Source organism: Castor canadensis, chromosome 17 (assembly GCF_047511655.1).
Source record: "Castor canadensis chromosome 17, mCasCan1.hap1v2, whole genome shotgun sequence".
NCBI lineage: Eukaryota > Metazoa > Chordata > Mammalia > Rodentia > Castoridae > Castor > Castor canadensis.
In genome coordinates this window covers 45,841,133-45,858,717 of record NC_133402.1, presented here as the reverse complement: position 1 = coordinate 45,858,717, position 17,585 = coordinate 45,841,133, and the positions used below count along the sequence as shown (strand labels likewise).

The 17,585-nt window shown below is 44.9% G+C and overlaps 2 protein-coding genes across 8 annotated transcripts in view; one reads left to right on the top strand and one right to left on the bottom strand.

The window, feature by feature from the left end:
• Exosc7 (exosome component 7) overlaps positions 1-17,054 on the bottom strand; it is a 31,038-nt gene extending 13,984 nt beyond the window's left edge. For 2 of the 4 annotated variants that reach the window (XM_020171694.2, XM_020171695.2), the window contains exons 1-4: positions 16,946-17,054; positions 9,290-9,391; positions 8,948-9,042; positions 1,045-1,210 (exon numbers count right to left, since the gene is read on the bottom strand). In XM_020171694.2, coding sequence (XP_020027283.1) covers positions 1,045-1,210; positions 8,948-9,042; positions 9,290-9,391; positions 16,946-17,002 — 420 coding nt within the window. In that variant the 5' untranslated portion in view covers positions 17,003-17,054. The other 2 variants (XM_074059359.1, XM_074059360.1) reach the window with 2 other exon arrangements.
• A 26-nt stretch (positions 17,055-17,080) lies between these two features.
• Positions 17,081-17,585, top strand: part of Zdhhc3 (zDHHC palmitoyltransferase 3) — a 49,026-nt gene continuing 48,521 nt past the window's right edge. For 2 of the 4 annotated variants that reach the window (XM_074059358.1, XM_074059355.1), the window contains exon 1: positions 17,083-17,324. The gene's annotated coding sequence lies outside the window, so the exon portion shown is untranslated. Of the gene's footprint in view, positions 17,325-17,585 lie in introns of all 4 variants that reach the window. The other 2 variants (XM_074059354.1, XM_074059356.1) reach the window with 2 other exon arrangements.

Sequence of the window (17,585 nt, the reverse complement as noted above, 5' to 3'; positions counted from 1 at the left end):
CATAAAATTTAAAGAAAAGGAATAACATAGACAAAACAGGAGCCCATACATAAACAAGGGATTGACAGCTACATTATTATACATAGAAAGAATTAGAGTCACATAGAGAAGTTACTGTTGAGTGCCAAAATCTGAGTAGAGGAATATGAGAGAGAAGCCAAAAGGAAGGAGCTAGAAGGCTGACTAAAAAGACCCCTGGAGAAGCAGACTCTGGGTCTTACCTGGAAACAAGGTAAGATTGAGCAGGCTCTAGGGTGTTTTCAAGGGAGGACAGCACAGTGAAGCCAAGAATAAGTGTAAACAACAAATGACCTGGCTTTGAGAACCAAAAGTACAAGGTGTAAGCTGAGCCTTCTTGGACCAGTTACTTAACCTCTCTAAGTCCTACTTTCCTCACTTATAAATGGAGACTATAACAGTGTTCAATTGCAGAAGATCTGTAAGGCTGACATGAAAATGCACAAAGAGCTTATCTTTATTCCACACAGAAGATGCTTAGTTATCTAAATTCTGCCATGGCTCTGTCTGGCACCAGTCTGAGAACAGCTTTTTATCTTCCCTGATAACTTCTGTGGCTACTTTTAGATGCAACTATGATATGACTACAATTTTATTACAGAATGGCATTATATGTGTGCTACTTATATGTTATATTTATCTTTTCTGGGTTTTTTTTGGGGGGGAGGGGAGATGCAGTACTAGGTTTCTGAGCTCAGGGCCTCGAGCTTACTAGGAAGGAAGTCATTCTACCACCTGAACCACACCTCCAAACCTTTTTGCTTGTTACTTTCTGGATAGGATCTCCATTTTTGCCTAGGGCCAGCCTCAGACTATGATCCTCCTGGTCTAAGCCTTCTGAGTAGCTGGGATTACAAGTGTTCATATACATGCCCAACATATTACATCTATCTTTAAAAAATGATCACAGGATACCATCTTTTCCCAAATAATCTCTCACGCTGAAAGTTGAAAACATCCATGTGGAGAGGAAAAGGGCTCTCCAACAAAGGCAAAGTGTGGCTGGCACAGCAACATGACACTCACCAGCACATCCACGTAGAGGACCCAGCAGTGCTCCCGAGGACTGATGCAGAGGGACTTCAGGTCAACACTGCTCTTATTGTTAAATATCCGGTACAGGGTGTTAGCGATCTCTGTGCCAAGGTCATCACCTCCTCGACCTTCAAATTCAGGGGTAGCATTGGCTGAACTGCACAGAACAGCAACAGAAAAGTTAAACAAGTCTTTCCAAATGCAAACATCAGAAAACTCAAGTTTCATTCCAGTTTGTAGATAGAGACAGCTCTATAAGGAAAGTCACCAAGACATGGGAGTACAGTTCAGTGGTAGAGTGCTGGCCTAGCATGCATGAAATCCTGGGCTCAATCCCCAGCACCACAAAAGAAAAAAGAAGTCAAGTCACTGAAATGAGGAAAGGATGGCACCTGCCACCTTGCGGACCTCCTGACATCCATGATATGCTAGCCCATTACTGTGCCCTGGATATGTCAGTGCATGTGATGGGCCTTCTAGCCAGAAGCCATCTTCAGCCAAGGAGAAACAAGAGAGTGACTGTAATGTGAACCTCAGATGGTAATAATGAACTCTCTTATCTTCAGAGTATAATAAATACTCTTCTCTGAGAGGTCTAGAATCAGCCTGCTATACAGAGGAGCAGTCACACTATCTACAGCATCCCTTAGCTTCAATACCAGAGCCATGGTATAAGCATAAGGATTTTTCTGGAATAATTAACAAGACAAGTACGAACGTCAGAGGTAAGCCACAGCTTTAGATTACCACTGTACTGAAAGAAGGAAAATGAATGAAAGAGCGAGCAAGACTGTCAGCTAATTAACTATTAGGCTATCCCCTTTCACTTTACTTGGTATACTTCAAAAGAAAACATTATTTCCTTTATGGCCTCTTGATACTTATGCCCAATTACTTCAACAAAAAACTAGTAAGATCGAACATTTGCTATCTTAACACTAATCAAAAGCGTTTTTTGGGAAATTTTTGAGTTTGGCTTTACACAAACAAATCCTTAATAGGTCTGTGAAATAAGTAAACATTAATCACTGTACTGTGACAATACAGTTCAGGAAGGGAAGATGCAGCTGTGTCAGCATGGACTCTACAAAGTCATACACTGACGCTTTCTGATCCCTCCCCATCTGGAGACAGAGCAAGGCGAATGGACCCAAAGCCTGCAGCAGCCCCAGTGAAGTAGGGAAAGATGAGATGGGCCAATGATGAGCTGGCAGTTGTCAATTAAACACCAAGCAATCAATATTAAGTCCCATTTGTAAGTGCTTAAAGATACATCTACGTAGGTCTCTGTGTAGACAAACCCCGTCAGAGATGCTTGTCCTCAAATGTTTATCTTTCCCAGAATATAGTTGGGTACATCCTTTGGAACGTGACTAAGTCTAGGGATTAAAGTATGAACTTTTCTCCAGCCCTGCGGGACTTCCCAGATCGTTCCTTCATCCAGGAGTCTAAACTCATCTACCTACAAAATCATGCCCTGTTGTATTTTGAGGCTGGACTAATTTAAAGTGGGTAATTTATTTAGCCACTTAAAACAGCCTCTTATTTTTAAACATATCATTCTTTCAGCACAGCCAGCCAACAGGCAGAGAGGAGGTTTAGAAGCTCATGATATCATGACACATTCCTGTCAGCTTGTGACCTGGCTGTGGGGTTACTCTGGGGAGAAGCCTGGGAAAATGGAAGGCAAGTGTTCAGGGCGGGGCATCCCATTGGGTGCAATGCTTTGTGTAACAAAAAGCCAGAGGTCTCATATTCTGTCAAATAATGTGTGTGTCTCTGGGGGCGGGGGGGTACACTGAAGTAGAGAAATGAGAGTTCTCATCATTGGGCTCCTAACACAAGAACTCTTTTGTGACAGAGTCAGACAGAAATGCGGACTCGGAAAGGGCCTCAGAGACCATCTCCAGAGGATAAAAAACCAAATGCCTTGCAGGTACTCCATGCAAATGAACAAAGGGCCTCGTGTCCTAGTGGGGAATGACAGAGATGGGGGCACTTTCCTGCCTGTCTAAAGCATTTTAATTCACCTTGTAAAAAACACTCCGTAAATGAAACAAAAATCTCACAGGTGGGCCGTGACCTGCAGGATGATGTGTCATGTGATCCGAGAGGGGCCAACTCTTCCCTTTCACAAGGAGGGAAACCTGAACAACTTAAAACATATTTAGTGTGTGCTACATCTACCCTAACACTTTCGAAGTATCAATCCACTTCATGCTCACAACAGCCTGGAGGTACTGATACCATTTTATTTTATTTTTTCTTATTTGACTTTACTGGTGCCAGGGATTGAACCCAGGGACTCACAAATACCAAGCGAGCACTCTACCACTGAGCTTAAATCCCCAGCCCATTTTACATTAAGGAAACTGAGCCAAAGAGGTTATATAGTTTGTTTGAGGTCATGAGACCAGAGTCTGGGAGTTAAGATTCTAGCTGGGGTAGTTTGAGCCTTACTGTTAGGCTTCCCAGTGTCCCTCTGAATACATGATTCTGTAAGTTTGGCTTATAGTCCAACATTAGCCAGGTTAGCTTCTCCTTAGGCTTACCTTTTGGCTCAAGATAATGAATGGGTGTTCTAGTTTTGAGATTATTACTAGAACACAAATGCAGTCAAAGAAAGAAGACCAACGGAAACTAAATGAAAAGCTTCTCTGTTAAATACAAGGTTGAGAGGTTGAGATACTGAGAAAGAGAGAGAGAGATAGAGAGACAAAGAGAGAGACAGAGAGAGAGTAAAGACTGTTAATTATACCTCCTTGCTCATATACATCACAATATATCCTTTTAGTAGGGGTATGGGTTTTTGGGGCATAAACCAAATGCCTTCTGCATTTATAGTTACCAAGCCACTCAGACCTTTATAAAACATGACCTAGTCCTTCTTCCAAGGCTGTGGAAAACAGCTTACTGAGTTGGATGAACTAACACTGCTCCTCCCAGCTCTCCACCCTCCTGACTCATCACCTCTATCCTGCTCCCGCTGCTTGGCACATCTCTGGGTTAAGTGGGGTAGGCTGAGATCAAGGCTATATCTACCTGGAATGGGACTCTAGGCCCACTGTTGTTTCCCTTGCAATCAATCTAGCCTACAAATTTATGATGTCTTCAAAACAGGTCAGGCCAGGCCACAGCAGAAGTGATTTAGTGGGTACCCAAGCAGGGCTCACTTGGGGCCTTGCCTCTCTAGGAGTTACCTGCCTTGAGGCTGACTGCTGTGTGTACACATGCTCACTTCTGAGCCTGCAGAAGCTTCCCTAGGAAGCTCCTGTGTGAAGTTTCTAGAAGTTACCTCATCAGCTCCAGAGACTGAGTACAACCAACCTCAAATGGCTTCTGCAGGTTGCCTCGCTGTGATATCCCCACCCCAGCTCTTCAGCTAAGAACAGAAGCCCCTTCCAGCAGCACTAAGAGGGCAAGGAACAGAGATGAACTGGTTTTATACATCCATGCAGGTTTCAAAGATTCTGGTTCTACATTAGTGAAAAATACAAGTGAGCACATTGAAAAGCAGTTAAGATCCTGAGGAGAAATGACAAATGACACTGAAACATCTATGAATGAAACACATTATCTTAAACTCACCAAGTTAAAAACCCAAGCCTCAGATGGATGCGGTGTTACACACCTGAAATCCCAGCATCTAGAGGCAGAGGCAGAACAATCAAGAGTTTGAGGCCACCCTGGGCGACATATTAAGAACCTGTCTCAAAAAACCCAAAATTAATTAATTAATTTAATTAATTTTTTTTTTAAAAGTAGTTGAGAAGCTAAATCAGTCTCAAACCTTTGACACACGGTCAGAGCTGAGCAGTGACTCACTGGCTCGCCACCTACTGGTAAACCCAGTGTGGCATGCAGCTCACTCAATCCCTACCTTCCCCTGGGCTTCAGATGGAAACCATCTTGTCCTAAAGTTTCAAAAGTCCCATTAAAAGTGGTCTTTTCATGGGTGGACTTTTCATGGTGGACTGACTCAAGTGCTACACTACATAGCAAGTGTGAGGCCCTGAGTTCAAACCCCAGTGCCACCAAAATAAATAAATGAATAAAGTGACCTTTTCTCAGGCCACCATTAGCAAAGCACAAGCAAGGGATGGGGTTAGAAGGTCCAGATTTGCTTCCAGTTTAGTGAAAGTGCTGCCAAGCAACTCTGGAGCAGGGCTTAGGGTCAGAGCAGCCAGCACCCTTTCCAAAGGGTTGCCACTTGTCAAGATGGTTCTCATTCCCAAGAAATGGTCAATAATCATGCCGGTGAGGAGCAGAGTCTGACTGGGCTCCATTCCAAGGAGACAACCAAAGGAAGATGAGTTGGCAAAAACATGGTTAACATTTGGACACCCCTCTAGCACTGGGAATTTAAACAATTAAAGCCTGGAAGTTACTGATAAGGAATTAAATCAAGCTAGGCTCAGAGTGACAGGAGGAACCCCATCCCAATACCAACTGCTTTCCTCCCCCAGGGGAGCAACTGTTTCAGCCTGTGAATAGGCAAGTGTCTGCAGCGCTCAAGCAGAGGCCCCAGTGTATGGGGGGGAGGGGGAACTGTGCACATCTATAGGTGCACAAAAGCTATTCCTATTCACTAGGCAGCAATAGAAGGATTGGCCTGTTTACACCATTAAGACTTACTCCCTGGCAGGGCTTGATGGCTCATGCCTATAATTGCAGCTACTCGGGAGGCAAAGATTAGAAGGACTGAGTTTCAAGGCCAGCCCAGGGGAAAAATTAGCAAGACCCCATCTCAACAAAACAAGCTGGGTGTAATGGTACATAACTATAATCACAGCTATGCAGGAGGCATAGATAGGAGAATCAAGGTCCACTGCTGGCCCCAGGTAAAAAGTGACACCCTGCCCAAAAAATAATGTAAAGCAAAACGGGCTGACGGTATGCCTAGCAAGTGCAAGGCCCAGGTTCAAACCCCAGTACCCACCACCAAAAAAAAAAAAAGACTTGCTTCTTAAAGACTCAGGTGAGGCTGTGATAATGGTTGCCGGCAGTGCCTGACAACTTGTTCCGCTTCTGCAGGAAATGAGTTTTGTAACTCCTGACAATTCTACCTCCAGGGCTGATCACACTAACTGATCCATTTAAAGAAGCTGGAGTGTGCAGCTTCTTAAGACTACTCATCCTGAGAAGGACTCCCCAGGTCTGTTGGGGTCCTTCTGAGATTTACAAAGGAGGAAAACGGCAGGCAGCCACTATCCACGGAGGTGGCTTCTACTTCTAGAAACCAGATGGTGGGAAGAGGCATCTCCAAGGCTTCTTTCACACTGGAGTCACCTGCTGTTACAGCTGGAATAAGCAAGGGAGGAAGGAGAGCAGCAGGTGGCCTGCAGCCATGATCAGATAGAAGAGCCCCACGAGACATCTAAGTTCAGTCCTCTCTTTGGTGTGGCTGAGTCGACTATCTTTGTTCTGCCTGGGATAAATGAGGTAGGTGATCACAAAGGGGAAGAAAAGCAACACAATTAGTTCCTTGCACAGGGCATCAGCACTCAGCAACTGTGCTCTGCATTGAATTGGGAAGGTCAAGTGTAGGAGAGGCATTTTGCTTCCTTCAAGAGCAAGGGGAAAAGCTGGACACTGGTGGCTCATGCCTATAATCCAAGTTACTTGGGACACTGAGATTGGAAGGATTGAGGTTTGAGGACAGCCGGGGCAGACAGTTCATGAGATCCCATCCCCAAAATAAACAGAGCAAAATGGACTGCAGGTGTAGCTCAAGCAGTAGAGTGCTTGCTTTATAAGCAGAAAGCCAAGTTCAAACCCCAGTTCCACCAAAAAAAAAAAAAAAAAGAAAAGGAGCAAAGGGAGAGATAAGATGGGGCCTGAACAAGGTCACTATCATTCACATTGACCTGAGCTGTCCCTGGGACAACTCAGACTGGGGAGAGCAGTGGAGCAGAAGAGACTGCTTGGTGGGGACAGGACAGGGGACAGGAATGAGCCAGAAAGAAACTGGCCAGAAAGATGAGTATGGATAGTTCTTGGACCTCCAAGTACAATGCTAATCTATGGGCTAGGCATAGTGGCTCAAGCCTGTAATCCTAGCTACTTGGGAGACAGAGACTAGGAGCAGTCAAGGCTTGCCCTGGCAAAAAGTTCACAAGACCCCATTCTCAACTAATGGCTGGACACAATGGGGTGAGCTAGTCAGTCCCAGACTCCTGTCATTCCCAGCTATATTGGGAACCTCAAATAAGAGGATCATGGTCCAGGATGGCCTGGGCATAAAGCAAGACCCTATCTCAAAAATAACCAGCACAGGGCTGGCAGAGTGGCTCAAGTGGCAGAGCATCTGCCTTGCAAGTGTGAGGCCCTGAGCTCAAACCCCAGTATAATCTAAATAAATAAATAAATAAATAAATAAATAAATAAATAAATAAATAAATAAATAACACAACAAGGGCTGGTGGAGAGGCTTAAGATGCAGAACACCTGTTAGAAAATGTGAGGCCCTGAGTTCAACCTCCAGTACTACCATAAAAACAAAACACAACAAAACCCAACCAACCAACCAAAGAAACCCTGGTCTCTACAGGTTACATAAAGTAGAAAGAGCAAAGATTCAGATTCACAGACCTGAGCCAGCATTTTTGACTATGAAACCCTGGGAAAATCACCTCTGTTCTACAATCTCCATTTCTCATTTCTATCACAGAAGTACTGTGAGGATCAGCATCTGCATTTGGAAGTGAAGACTGGAAAATTAACTTGCTCTACTCACCTTGGTGGAAGAAAGGTCTGACGCAGCGGCAGGGGCTGCTACCCTTAGAAGGGCCTACTTGCCAGGTTGGCTCTAGGTGGCATCTGGGAACCTGGCTCTGAGTACTCCCAAGCAACAGTAAACTAACAGGTGTCCACTGAGCCTAAATCGTGTTTTGTTTTCCTTCTAGGAGTATGGAATTATGTATGTGTTAAGCAGAGGGGCATGAGCAGTCCCACTAACAACCCGGTCCCAGTCCAACGATGAGCTACGTCCTGTGAGTTCAAGCAAGTCCCTGAATGTGGAGGGGTCCCAGGGTCCCAGAGACACCACGTGCAGTGTCAGCACTATACACCTACACTGGCAGGAGCCCACAGAGCTCCTCACCACTTCAAGAGGCCTAGTGTCCACACCTAGCTCCCAGAAGCAAGGTTAGAGTCAGAAATTGGAAGTCGGCCAAAACCCAGTCAAAATCCCCAATCCTTAGCTGGAGAAAGAAACAGCATTTTTTGAAAGCCCACTGAGAGACTACCACTATGCCAAGTCTTCCTCTATTTTCACTTCCTCCTTATCACCAGTTTATTATCCCCATTGTTTACATGAAGAAATTGAGGCAAAGGGAGGTTGAGCAAACAGCCTAAAGTCCTTCAGCTGGCCAAAGAAGGAAGGAAGCATTTGGCTCAGAGCTGGCTGTCTATACTGTAGACAGTATAGAGCCCTGGCTCTTCCCAGCACCCTTGCTGCCTGCCTAACTGCTACCTTCTCAGCCTGTCATGCTGCTTGGCTGACCCCAGGCCTCATCTGCCAAGCAAATTATGAACGGTTCTCTGCAGAGTTAGAATAGGATGAGAAAAGGGCATTTTAAATCAATGAGCCTTACTGTCTGTATGTGGTATTCTTCAAAGCACTGCAATGCATCATTTCATCCGATCCTCATAACAACCACAGGCTGGGCTACCTGGCTAAGGTCCTCCTTTTTCAGACAGAGAAAATAAGGACCAGATGAGCAAGACAAGGGGCGGTACTCCCTAGTAGTACCCGGCACATAGGAAAATACCTCCTGGATAATTAAATGATTAAATAAATGCAAAGAGAAGGCTCAATGGAGACTAGAGGTTCATTTTCTGACTCTTCATCTTCTGAATCATTACTCTTTAAAACCACCTGCACAGTACTGACCAGTCAACAAAAAACTCCAGGTAGCCTTCATTTGGTCTCTCCAGCTTCGGTGTCCCCATTTCTGCTTTCACTCCCACCAGGATGTCTGTGTGACCCTGCAGACATATGGAAGAAGTGTTCTTACTCAGGGCAGGCAGCCAGGAACTACCCCTCACCCCTTTCAGACAGGAGAAGTGCTGGAACTTGGAGAGTGGCATTTTGAGGTGAGTGGTCCTGAGTTTGGCTTAGATCTTGGATCTCCCTAGGAATAATTCCCATTCAAAAGCCAGCAGGGATCTATAGCTGGCTCCTAGGGCTGACCCATCTCTCCACCCAGGCATGAACTATGGCCTTAGCACTCACCAGCTTGACCCTGGCAGATCCACTAGTGTTGGACACCACATCAGTTTCCACTTCAACACACCGGTAGTCCTCACAGCCACGGCCATCCACACGGAGGTCTTCCTAAGCACAAAAAACAATTCCCAGGTGGTGACCCCAGACCAACCACATTCTGCTCCCTCCATCTTACTTCCTCATTTCTGCCACAGTGTCATCCCCACCTTTTAGATAAAGAGCCACATGTTTGAGTGAGTCTGCTAAATTGGCTCACTCTCCCCGACCCCCCAAGAGAAATATACAATACGACATCTCCTTTTCTCTTAGGGGATCACCCAAAATTCTGTCCTCCTGGCTAATATTACCACCTTCCATATGAGGAAATGGAGACCTAGAAGTTATGTGACTTGTCCAAAGTCCCACAGGTAGAGGATAAAGATATATTTCCATGCCAAGTGTGTCTGACTGCTAAGTCCACACTACATATGGGTGTATATCCACAAAAACAAGCAAAATCTGAACAAGAGACAAAAGAAGCCACCACCCTCCAAATCTGCAAGGTTAAAATTGTCAGAGCTACAGGGCACAACTGTCTCAATTGTGGCCTCCTTCCTACAAAACCTGTCCAACAAGATCTGTGCAACACCTAAAGGCACATAACCTTCTAAAGCAGGGTCAATAAACTAAGGCCTATGGGCCTCTTGTTTTTGTGACTAGTTTGTAACACAGCCATGCCCATCAACTTAGGTATTGTCTATGACTGCTTTTTCTACCATGGCAGAGGGGACTGATTGTGACAGAGACCTGTTCCAACCTAGCTCTTAACAGCAAGCTTGCTGCCATGGGAAATGGTTTTTAAGGTGGTTACACAGTGCTTTTTCCTTCTGCCCATCTATCTACTTGTTTAATAAAAGTACAATTCACTGAGTAAAAGAATGGGATCCTACTGGAAAACACTAAAAAAAAAGCAAACAAAAACTAGGGATGTGGCTTAAGTGGTAGAGCACTTGTGCCTTGGAAGTGCAAGGTCCTGAGTTCAAGCTCCCCTCAAAATGGACAACTTACAGATATCTACATTACGCTGTGGCTATCATCTATTAATATCACCATTCTGTTGCTCAAAGTGCTTCAAACTGGACTGCTGGGAGCTTCTCCAGGTCGGTTCTTGTGCTTTTTCTACACATCTTCAACTTTTTTGGAGTTCTTCCTTACTTTCTGACAATGATACTCCAGCATCTTTTACTTTCCCTGCCCTGTTCCTGGTGATCAGCCCTTTCTCCAAGGAGTCTTGGTTCCTTTTATTGGAGAACAGTACACAAAACCTGGGATCTGGGTGCTAAGTTCATTGTTATGGGGCATCACTGCTTGTAGACTTTCTCAGCAGAGCTGGAAAAAGTAAGTACATACAACTAACACACCCATCTACACATAACTCTGTCTATAGATCTATTAAAAAGCCATGTTCCAATCTAGTATCCAGAGTTTTCATTTCAACCTTTCTCTTTTTCTTATCTGTAACTTTCTCTGAGTCCCTCTAGCAAATCTCTATTGTGTAGGTAGAAGCAGGGAGAAAGCTGGCTCTCATTATGTACAATGTAGTTGCATATTTGTTCAATCTTAGTATACACATAAAGTAGTTTTAGGACTGCTAGCTCATTCCCTGTGAGAAACACATCTACCAACAAAGTAGTTACATGTAAAGTTCTTTTTGTATTTAACCTAACAGTACCCAGTTAGAATTTGTTTTTTGGTTACTTAAGTTAGTTCATTTGTAACACAGGTTTGTTCTTTTCTTCCCAGTGGTTAGAGTATTCATTTGTAATGCAGCTTATTTGCAACTCTTTATATTTCAGTTTGGGTGCCCCAACATCCTTTTCTTTTAATTGGAGTACGAAGTATCATTCTGTGTCTAAGAGTCAAAGCTATCAGAAAAGGAGTGCTAAGAGAATGTCACCTTTCCTTTATCTGTACTGTGTGATCTTCATGCCCCACTTTAAAAAAAAAGAGTATATGATAAGTGACATGGGGGTTTCATTGTGCCATTTTCATATGTACATATATTATAGCCCAATTTGGCTCATCTCTCCCCATTATTTTCCATCCTTTCCCATTCCCCTTCATAAAATAACTTCAACAGGCTTCAATGTTCCATGTTCATACATGACAGAAAGGCCATCAACTGTATTCACTCTCTTTTACCCTCTTCATTTACCCTCCCGCTCCTATTAGTGCCTCCCCCTTAACATGACCTGTTTTACACTCCTGTCCTTCGTTGTTTAAGTGTCTGGTTTTTGTTCAGTGGGGATTTTGCCTTGGTATTTTACTTGTAAATATATTGTGCACAAATCAGTCTAACCCCCTCCACTACTCTTCCTGCCCCCCTTCCCCCTACCTTGTTTTGTTTAGCAGTTTTCAGTGTTTCCTTGTGTCTTGTTTCTACACAAGACACATTCTTTTCTTCCTCTTAGTCTCCTCTAACAGTCCCACTTTTGGAAACATGCTTTGTATATATTTATATATACAATATATATATATATATATATATATATACATGTATATATATATACATGTATATATATGATAATGCTTGTATTTGTATTGGATCAATCTTCCACAAAAGAGCGAAAGCATGCGATCTTTGTCTTTCTGAACCTGGCTAACTTCACTTAAGATGATGTTCTCCAGTTCTTTCCATTTACCTGCAAATGACAAAATTTCTTTCTTCTTTATGGCAGAATAAAATTCCACTGTGTATAAATACCACATTTTCTTAATCCATTCATGAGTTGTAGGGCACCTGGGCTGTGTCCATAGCTTGCATGCCCTACCTACTTCTTTCTACCCATTTTCCACCCAAGCCAGGTCAGCAACCGAACTCTTTAGTTTCTGGTTTATCTTTATTTCCTCTGCACAAATAAACAGATACATGAACATTTTTGTACCTTTCTTCTTATATGAAAGGTAGCATACCATCTTACATGTTCTTTTACACCTGGCTTTTTAAAAACGCTTAACTATATAATAAATGTTCTCTCTTTCTCGATAAATTATTCCAAGTCAGCTCATCAAGATCTTCCTCATTCTTTATAAATATCTTTTGAAAGCAGTTTTCCCTCCAGAAAAAGAATCATTAGTTTCATCAGATTCTCAAAGGAGTTGGTGTTCCCCACAACATCAAAGTCTGCTTTTAAGCATGAGCCTCTCAAAAACTTATCTTAAAGATAACTGCATATGTGGCTGACTTTTTTATTGTGAGAAATTAAACAAAGAAAAGCAAAACACTGTTAAATGCTCCTACTACATAGTACTAACTATGACCACCTCTCATATTAACTTCAGATCTTAACTCTCTCAACTCCTTGTAATGAGGGAAAATAAGCACCATAAATCAGAGGGAAGTCCTTTTGTAGCCCATTCTCTCCCCCAATGGAAACAATCCCCTGTCTGGCATAAGACATGTACTCAAAAAGCAACAGAATCTGAAGACTGGAGAGTAAGCCTTTGGGGAAGAACATCAGAAAGTGATCCCTCTTCTAAGGATCTCACAACTCTGTAACTGTGTGAAATCACAATCCCACACAAGTAGCACTTGAACTCCAAGCCACTACTCCACACAGTCCACTGCATTCTAAAGTGTTTCACCTTACAAAAGCAGTCAGCAGAGCAGTCCCCTTCAAAGGACACTGTGGCTGACTCTATCAGGTGGTCCTGACAATGATACCGACTCTGAAGCCAGGGAGGCCACAAGGCCACAGGCCTTCCAACTACTGCTTTTAAAATGCCACTAGTCACATCTCCTTGTAGCAACTCATTTTCAGACAGGGCTGGACAGGTGTCAGAAAATGAGGCCACACCAGATCTTACCTTTCTAGTTTTAATAACTTTCTGCCTCCTGAGAAAGGCTCAGGTGACCAGAGATTTAAAAAAAAAAAAGCCACAAATTTTCCTTTCCAAGGATGTATAAGGCATTCAAAAGTGCCCAAAAAAGAAAACGAGAAAAACAAACCAAAACAACTAACTAGTCCATGAACCACTGCATTCAGGGCAACTTTTAAAATATCCAGCTTTCCTTATAAAAGGTTTAGGACATTGCCCAAACCTGGCTGGCCTGGCTCAGAGCCTGGAGCCCTACCACAATGTCTATTTATCTGTTGTACTTGAGAGCAAAAGAATTAATCCACGTGTAACCACTTAAACACAGGATGCCTTGAATTGAAAGCTCCAGCTTTAAAATCAATATAGATTTAAAAGGCACCGGTGGCTCATCCTGTAATCCTAGCTACTTGGAAGGCAGAAATCAGGAGGAAGCCAGCCCAGGGAAATAGTTCTGGAGACCCTATCTTAAAAATACCCAACACAAAGCAGGGATGGCAGAGTGGCTCAAGTGGCAGAGTGCCTGCCTAGCAAGTGTGAGGCCCTGAATTCAAACCCCAGTACTACCAAAAAACAACAAAAAATTTTTTTTTAGACAGGCATGTGGGATGTGGCTTACCTACTCGGGAGACGGAAACTGGGAGGACTAAGGTTCAAGGCCAGCCCCAGGCAAAAGTGGCAAAACCTCATCTCAATCAAAAAGCTGGGCACAGTGGCATGCACCTGTCATCCCAGCTACACGGGAGAGGGATTGCTATTTTGGCTAGTTAGGGCATAAAATTATGACCCTTTTAGAAAAATAGTAGAGTAGGTAGGCAAGTAGAGCACCAGCCAAGCAAGCACAAGGCCTGGAGTTCAAACCTGAATACCACAAAACAAACAAACAAAAAAAAACAGAGATTTTGATGGACATCCTCATGGAATGGAGCCCTGTCCTCAGCACAGAAGACTGAAGCTCTTTCCAGATGGATGCTTCTAGATGCTGGGCCAGCGCTCAGCAACTTTCACAGCTGTTACCTAAGTGATTACAACAGCCCTGCCAGTTGGGTGTTGGTGTGATGAAAAGCTGCTACATAACAGCTTTGTGACCTTGAGCAAGTTCCTCAAGAGCTCTGAACCTGTTCATTCATCTAAAAAATAGGAATAACTCCCACATCACAATTATAGGACAGCCTACAGGTCATTAAAGCATATAAGGGAAGCCCCCTAACAAGGTAACACAGAGAAGCTACCCCCACCCACAAAGCAATTCTTTTCCCCCTGCTCCTGGGAGCCTGGATTAGTTCAATGAATCCTTCAAAACAACCCCAAAAAGAAGTTACAAGTGAGGAAACCGAGACACCAAGTTGCAATACCCTACTTGTGACAGTAGGACATTTAACTAAGCCTGGGCTGCTTTGTCTCACACCAGGTGACCAGTCCTGTTGCTCTTTAACAGAAGCCCACAAGACAAGTTGACACAACTAATTAAACACACTTTAGGACCATTTCCAGTTGGAAATAGTCCTGAGTGTCCCCTCATTCACCTTGCGTTGACTTGTCCAGTACCTTAGTTTCCTAGAGAACTGAGGGTCAAATGCCTTCCCTGCTACAAAGCAACCACCCTGAGGAAAGGACCCTCATCTGACCCAGCTTTGCAGACCCAGGCCCAAGACATGACAGACAAAACTAGATGGTGATTTCTGTTTCACTTCCCAAGCCTCCAGAGCAGCACTGAATTCCTCTGATAGTTTATGGCTCCCCGAGGCTGTACCCTACAATGTTTAGGCACAGACTTTAAGTGTCATGGGTTTGTCAATGGAACTGGCCCAGAGCAGAAAAGCAAGAGTGTTGGTGGCTGGCTTCACAGCCAGACTGAACAACTGAATGCTCTGACTTCTTAATCTCATAGCTGAAAGCCAAGCTCAGTCATGCACTCCCATAGGTATGCATTATATGCTAGATCCATAAGGAAAACAACAACAACAACACAACAGAAGCCATCCTTTCAACTACCAAGGGCAAACCATCAAATAGCTTTGACAGGACCCCAAGAAGAAAGCCTCTTCTGGTAATCAACAGCCATGGCCTGGTCTGAAATGAGGGCCAGGTGAGCACCCAGATTATGACCACAGCACCCAGGAGGCTGAACGTGGGACCCACTGTGCCTATGGGTTTGTAGTGTCATATAACTACCTTTTACAGCTACAGTCCAAGGCATATGTGTGACCCAAAATCCGTAAAAGTGACCAGCTCTTTTTTAGCATGAAATAGTAGCAGACCAAACCAGTTCTCTGACTGGAATCTGATCTCTGATCTGGGAAATACTTGAGAGAAGAAAGTTTAGGCACTGACATGTCATGATAAGGTAGGGGGCTGGAGAAGCCATACCAAAGTAAGGGTATGGTGGGGAGAGATTTCACCAAGGAGGAAGGGAAGCCTGCCAGCAGGTTGCCACAGAGAAGGGAAACTGGCAGAAAAAAGCAGATATATCACCAGAGACAGTCACAAAGACCATGTGATCCACAATGGTGCCCAACAGTAAAGGGGCTCCAGAAATGTGTGGGGAACTTTCTAGCTCTTGCCAAGAATCCCTAGCCTTCTAAAATGTACTTAAATCTCAACAAGCCACAGAATGAACACTTAATGGAATCACTATGAAGACTAAGGATACAGTATGAATGATTTAGGAGAAAGCCACACTTCTGATGGAAAAAACAAACATGAAAGAGAGCCAGTATTTTTTCCAGGTTGATCACATGTATCTCATCATTCCTCACTACTCTATTCTCTATATATCCCATACATACACATATCCTGATATATTCTGCACATACATTCTGTATATATCCTGCCATTCCTAATCCTGAATTCTAACTAAAAAGTGCATGGAATTTTGAGTTCTGATTTTATTATTCAAGCTTATTATGCAACCCGCTGAATATTAATGATTCCTAGTCTATAAGGGCATAAAAGGAAGCAACAGGTCACAATTTTAAAAAGAACATGGCCTTTACTCACGTTGTGGAGCTTTAATGGTCGCCTTAATCTGATGGCTACATCACGGGACCACTGATATTGCATTTGGTCCTGGCAGAGGGAAAGCGAGAAGGAAGGACACGGGGAGGGTCTGCCACCAGTTGCAGAAGTCTAATGGGAGTATTTTACCCTAGATTAACAAGTGGAGCAGAGCCAGACAGGAATACTGTGAAGATTGTCACCAGATCCAACATTCAATTCTCATTCTGGAGTGGTCAAAACCAAGGGTTAGGTTATAGCTGCGTGGGGATCTTAGTTCTCCACTGAGAGAATGAGAAACAGTCAACAAGTGTGTGCCACAGGTTGCGGAGCGATTTATATATTCAAAGCGCTTTGCCCTTGGGTGTCTCCTCACTCTTCGCCGCCCAATCACGAGATGAGGAAAAGCGGGACAGATGCCCACCCCCAAGTCCCCACTTACTAGAAAAGAAAACTGAAAAACTGAGGCTGGGCCCAGTGAAGAGCGCGAAGGTTGAATGGATAGCCACAGGGGCGATGCACCCTCATTTAGAAGTGGCTGGAACTGCCCACCGTTTCCTGACAGGGTTCGGAATCGTATTCACCATACAGCTGTAAGTAAGCAATCAATCCTAAACAGACCTTCGTTGCCTGGTCCTCAAAATGCCCACGTTGCCAGCTTTGGGCTACAAACGCGGACCGCAGCGCATTTAATCACAAGGTTAACCCAGACTCGCAGCGGCCCGGACGCATCCTCCCTGGAGACCCGAGAATCGGCAGCAACCCGTAGGGCCAGGGGAACCCAGCGGAGGCAGCCGCCGCTGTTGCTACCTGGACGCCATGCACGATGTACACTTTCTCTGCCTCGCTCAGCGCCACAGACGCCATGCTGCCGTGCAGCCTCGCGCACCTTACGTCATCCGTCCGCGTCGCCTTTGCGCCGACCACGCCCCCCGCGCCTCGCGTCATCATCCTGCGCGGCTGCCTCTACTGCAGCCGCGGCAGCCTCCATCGCCGGGAGCTCCATGGGCTTCTCCTGCGCGCCGCCCGGTGTCTGGCCGAGTCCAGTGAGCCGCGGCGCCTCGTGTCGGGGAGCCATCGCCGCAGCACGAGGCCGGGTCCCGAGTCGGGGACTGCAGGAAGAGCGACGGCGGCAGCGGCGGGAGCCCCACCGGGGGTCTGGGACTGGGGAACTGCCTCAGGCTTTATGGTCAGTTGGGTGGGGAGACTGGGGTTGGGATGAAGAAGCTGGGGTGAGGCGAGAGGCTCCGGCCGAAGCGGGAGCCGGAGCCCGGGCACTCGCAGTGCGAGAGCGCGCGGCGCAGTTTGCTCAGAGCTGGAGTAGAAGTAGCAGATTGAGTGCGTGTCAGACAGACAGAGAGCCCGCCTGAGAGAGCCCGCGAGTGAGGGGAGGCGGACATTGTGATTGGCCGAGGGAGGACTGTCTCAGCCCCCCTTCACTTCCTTGGTC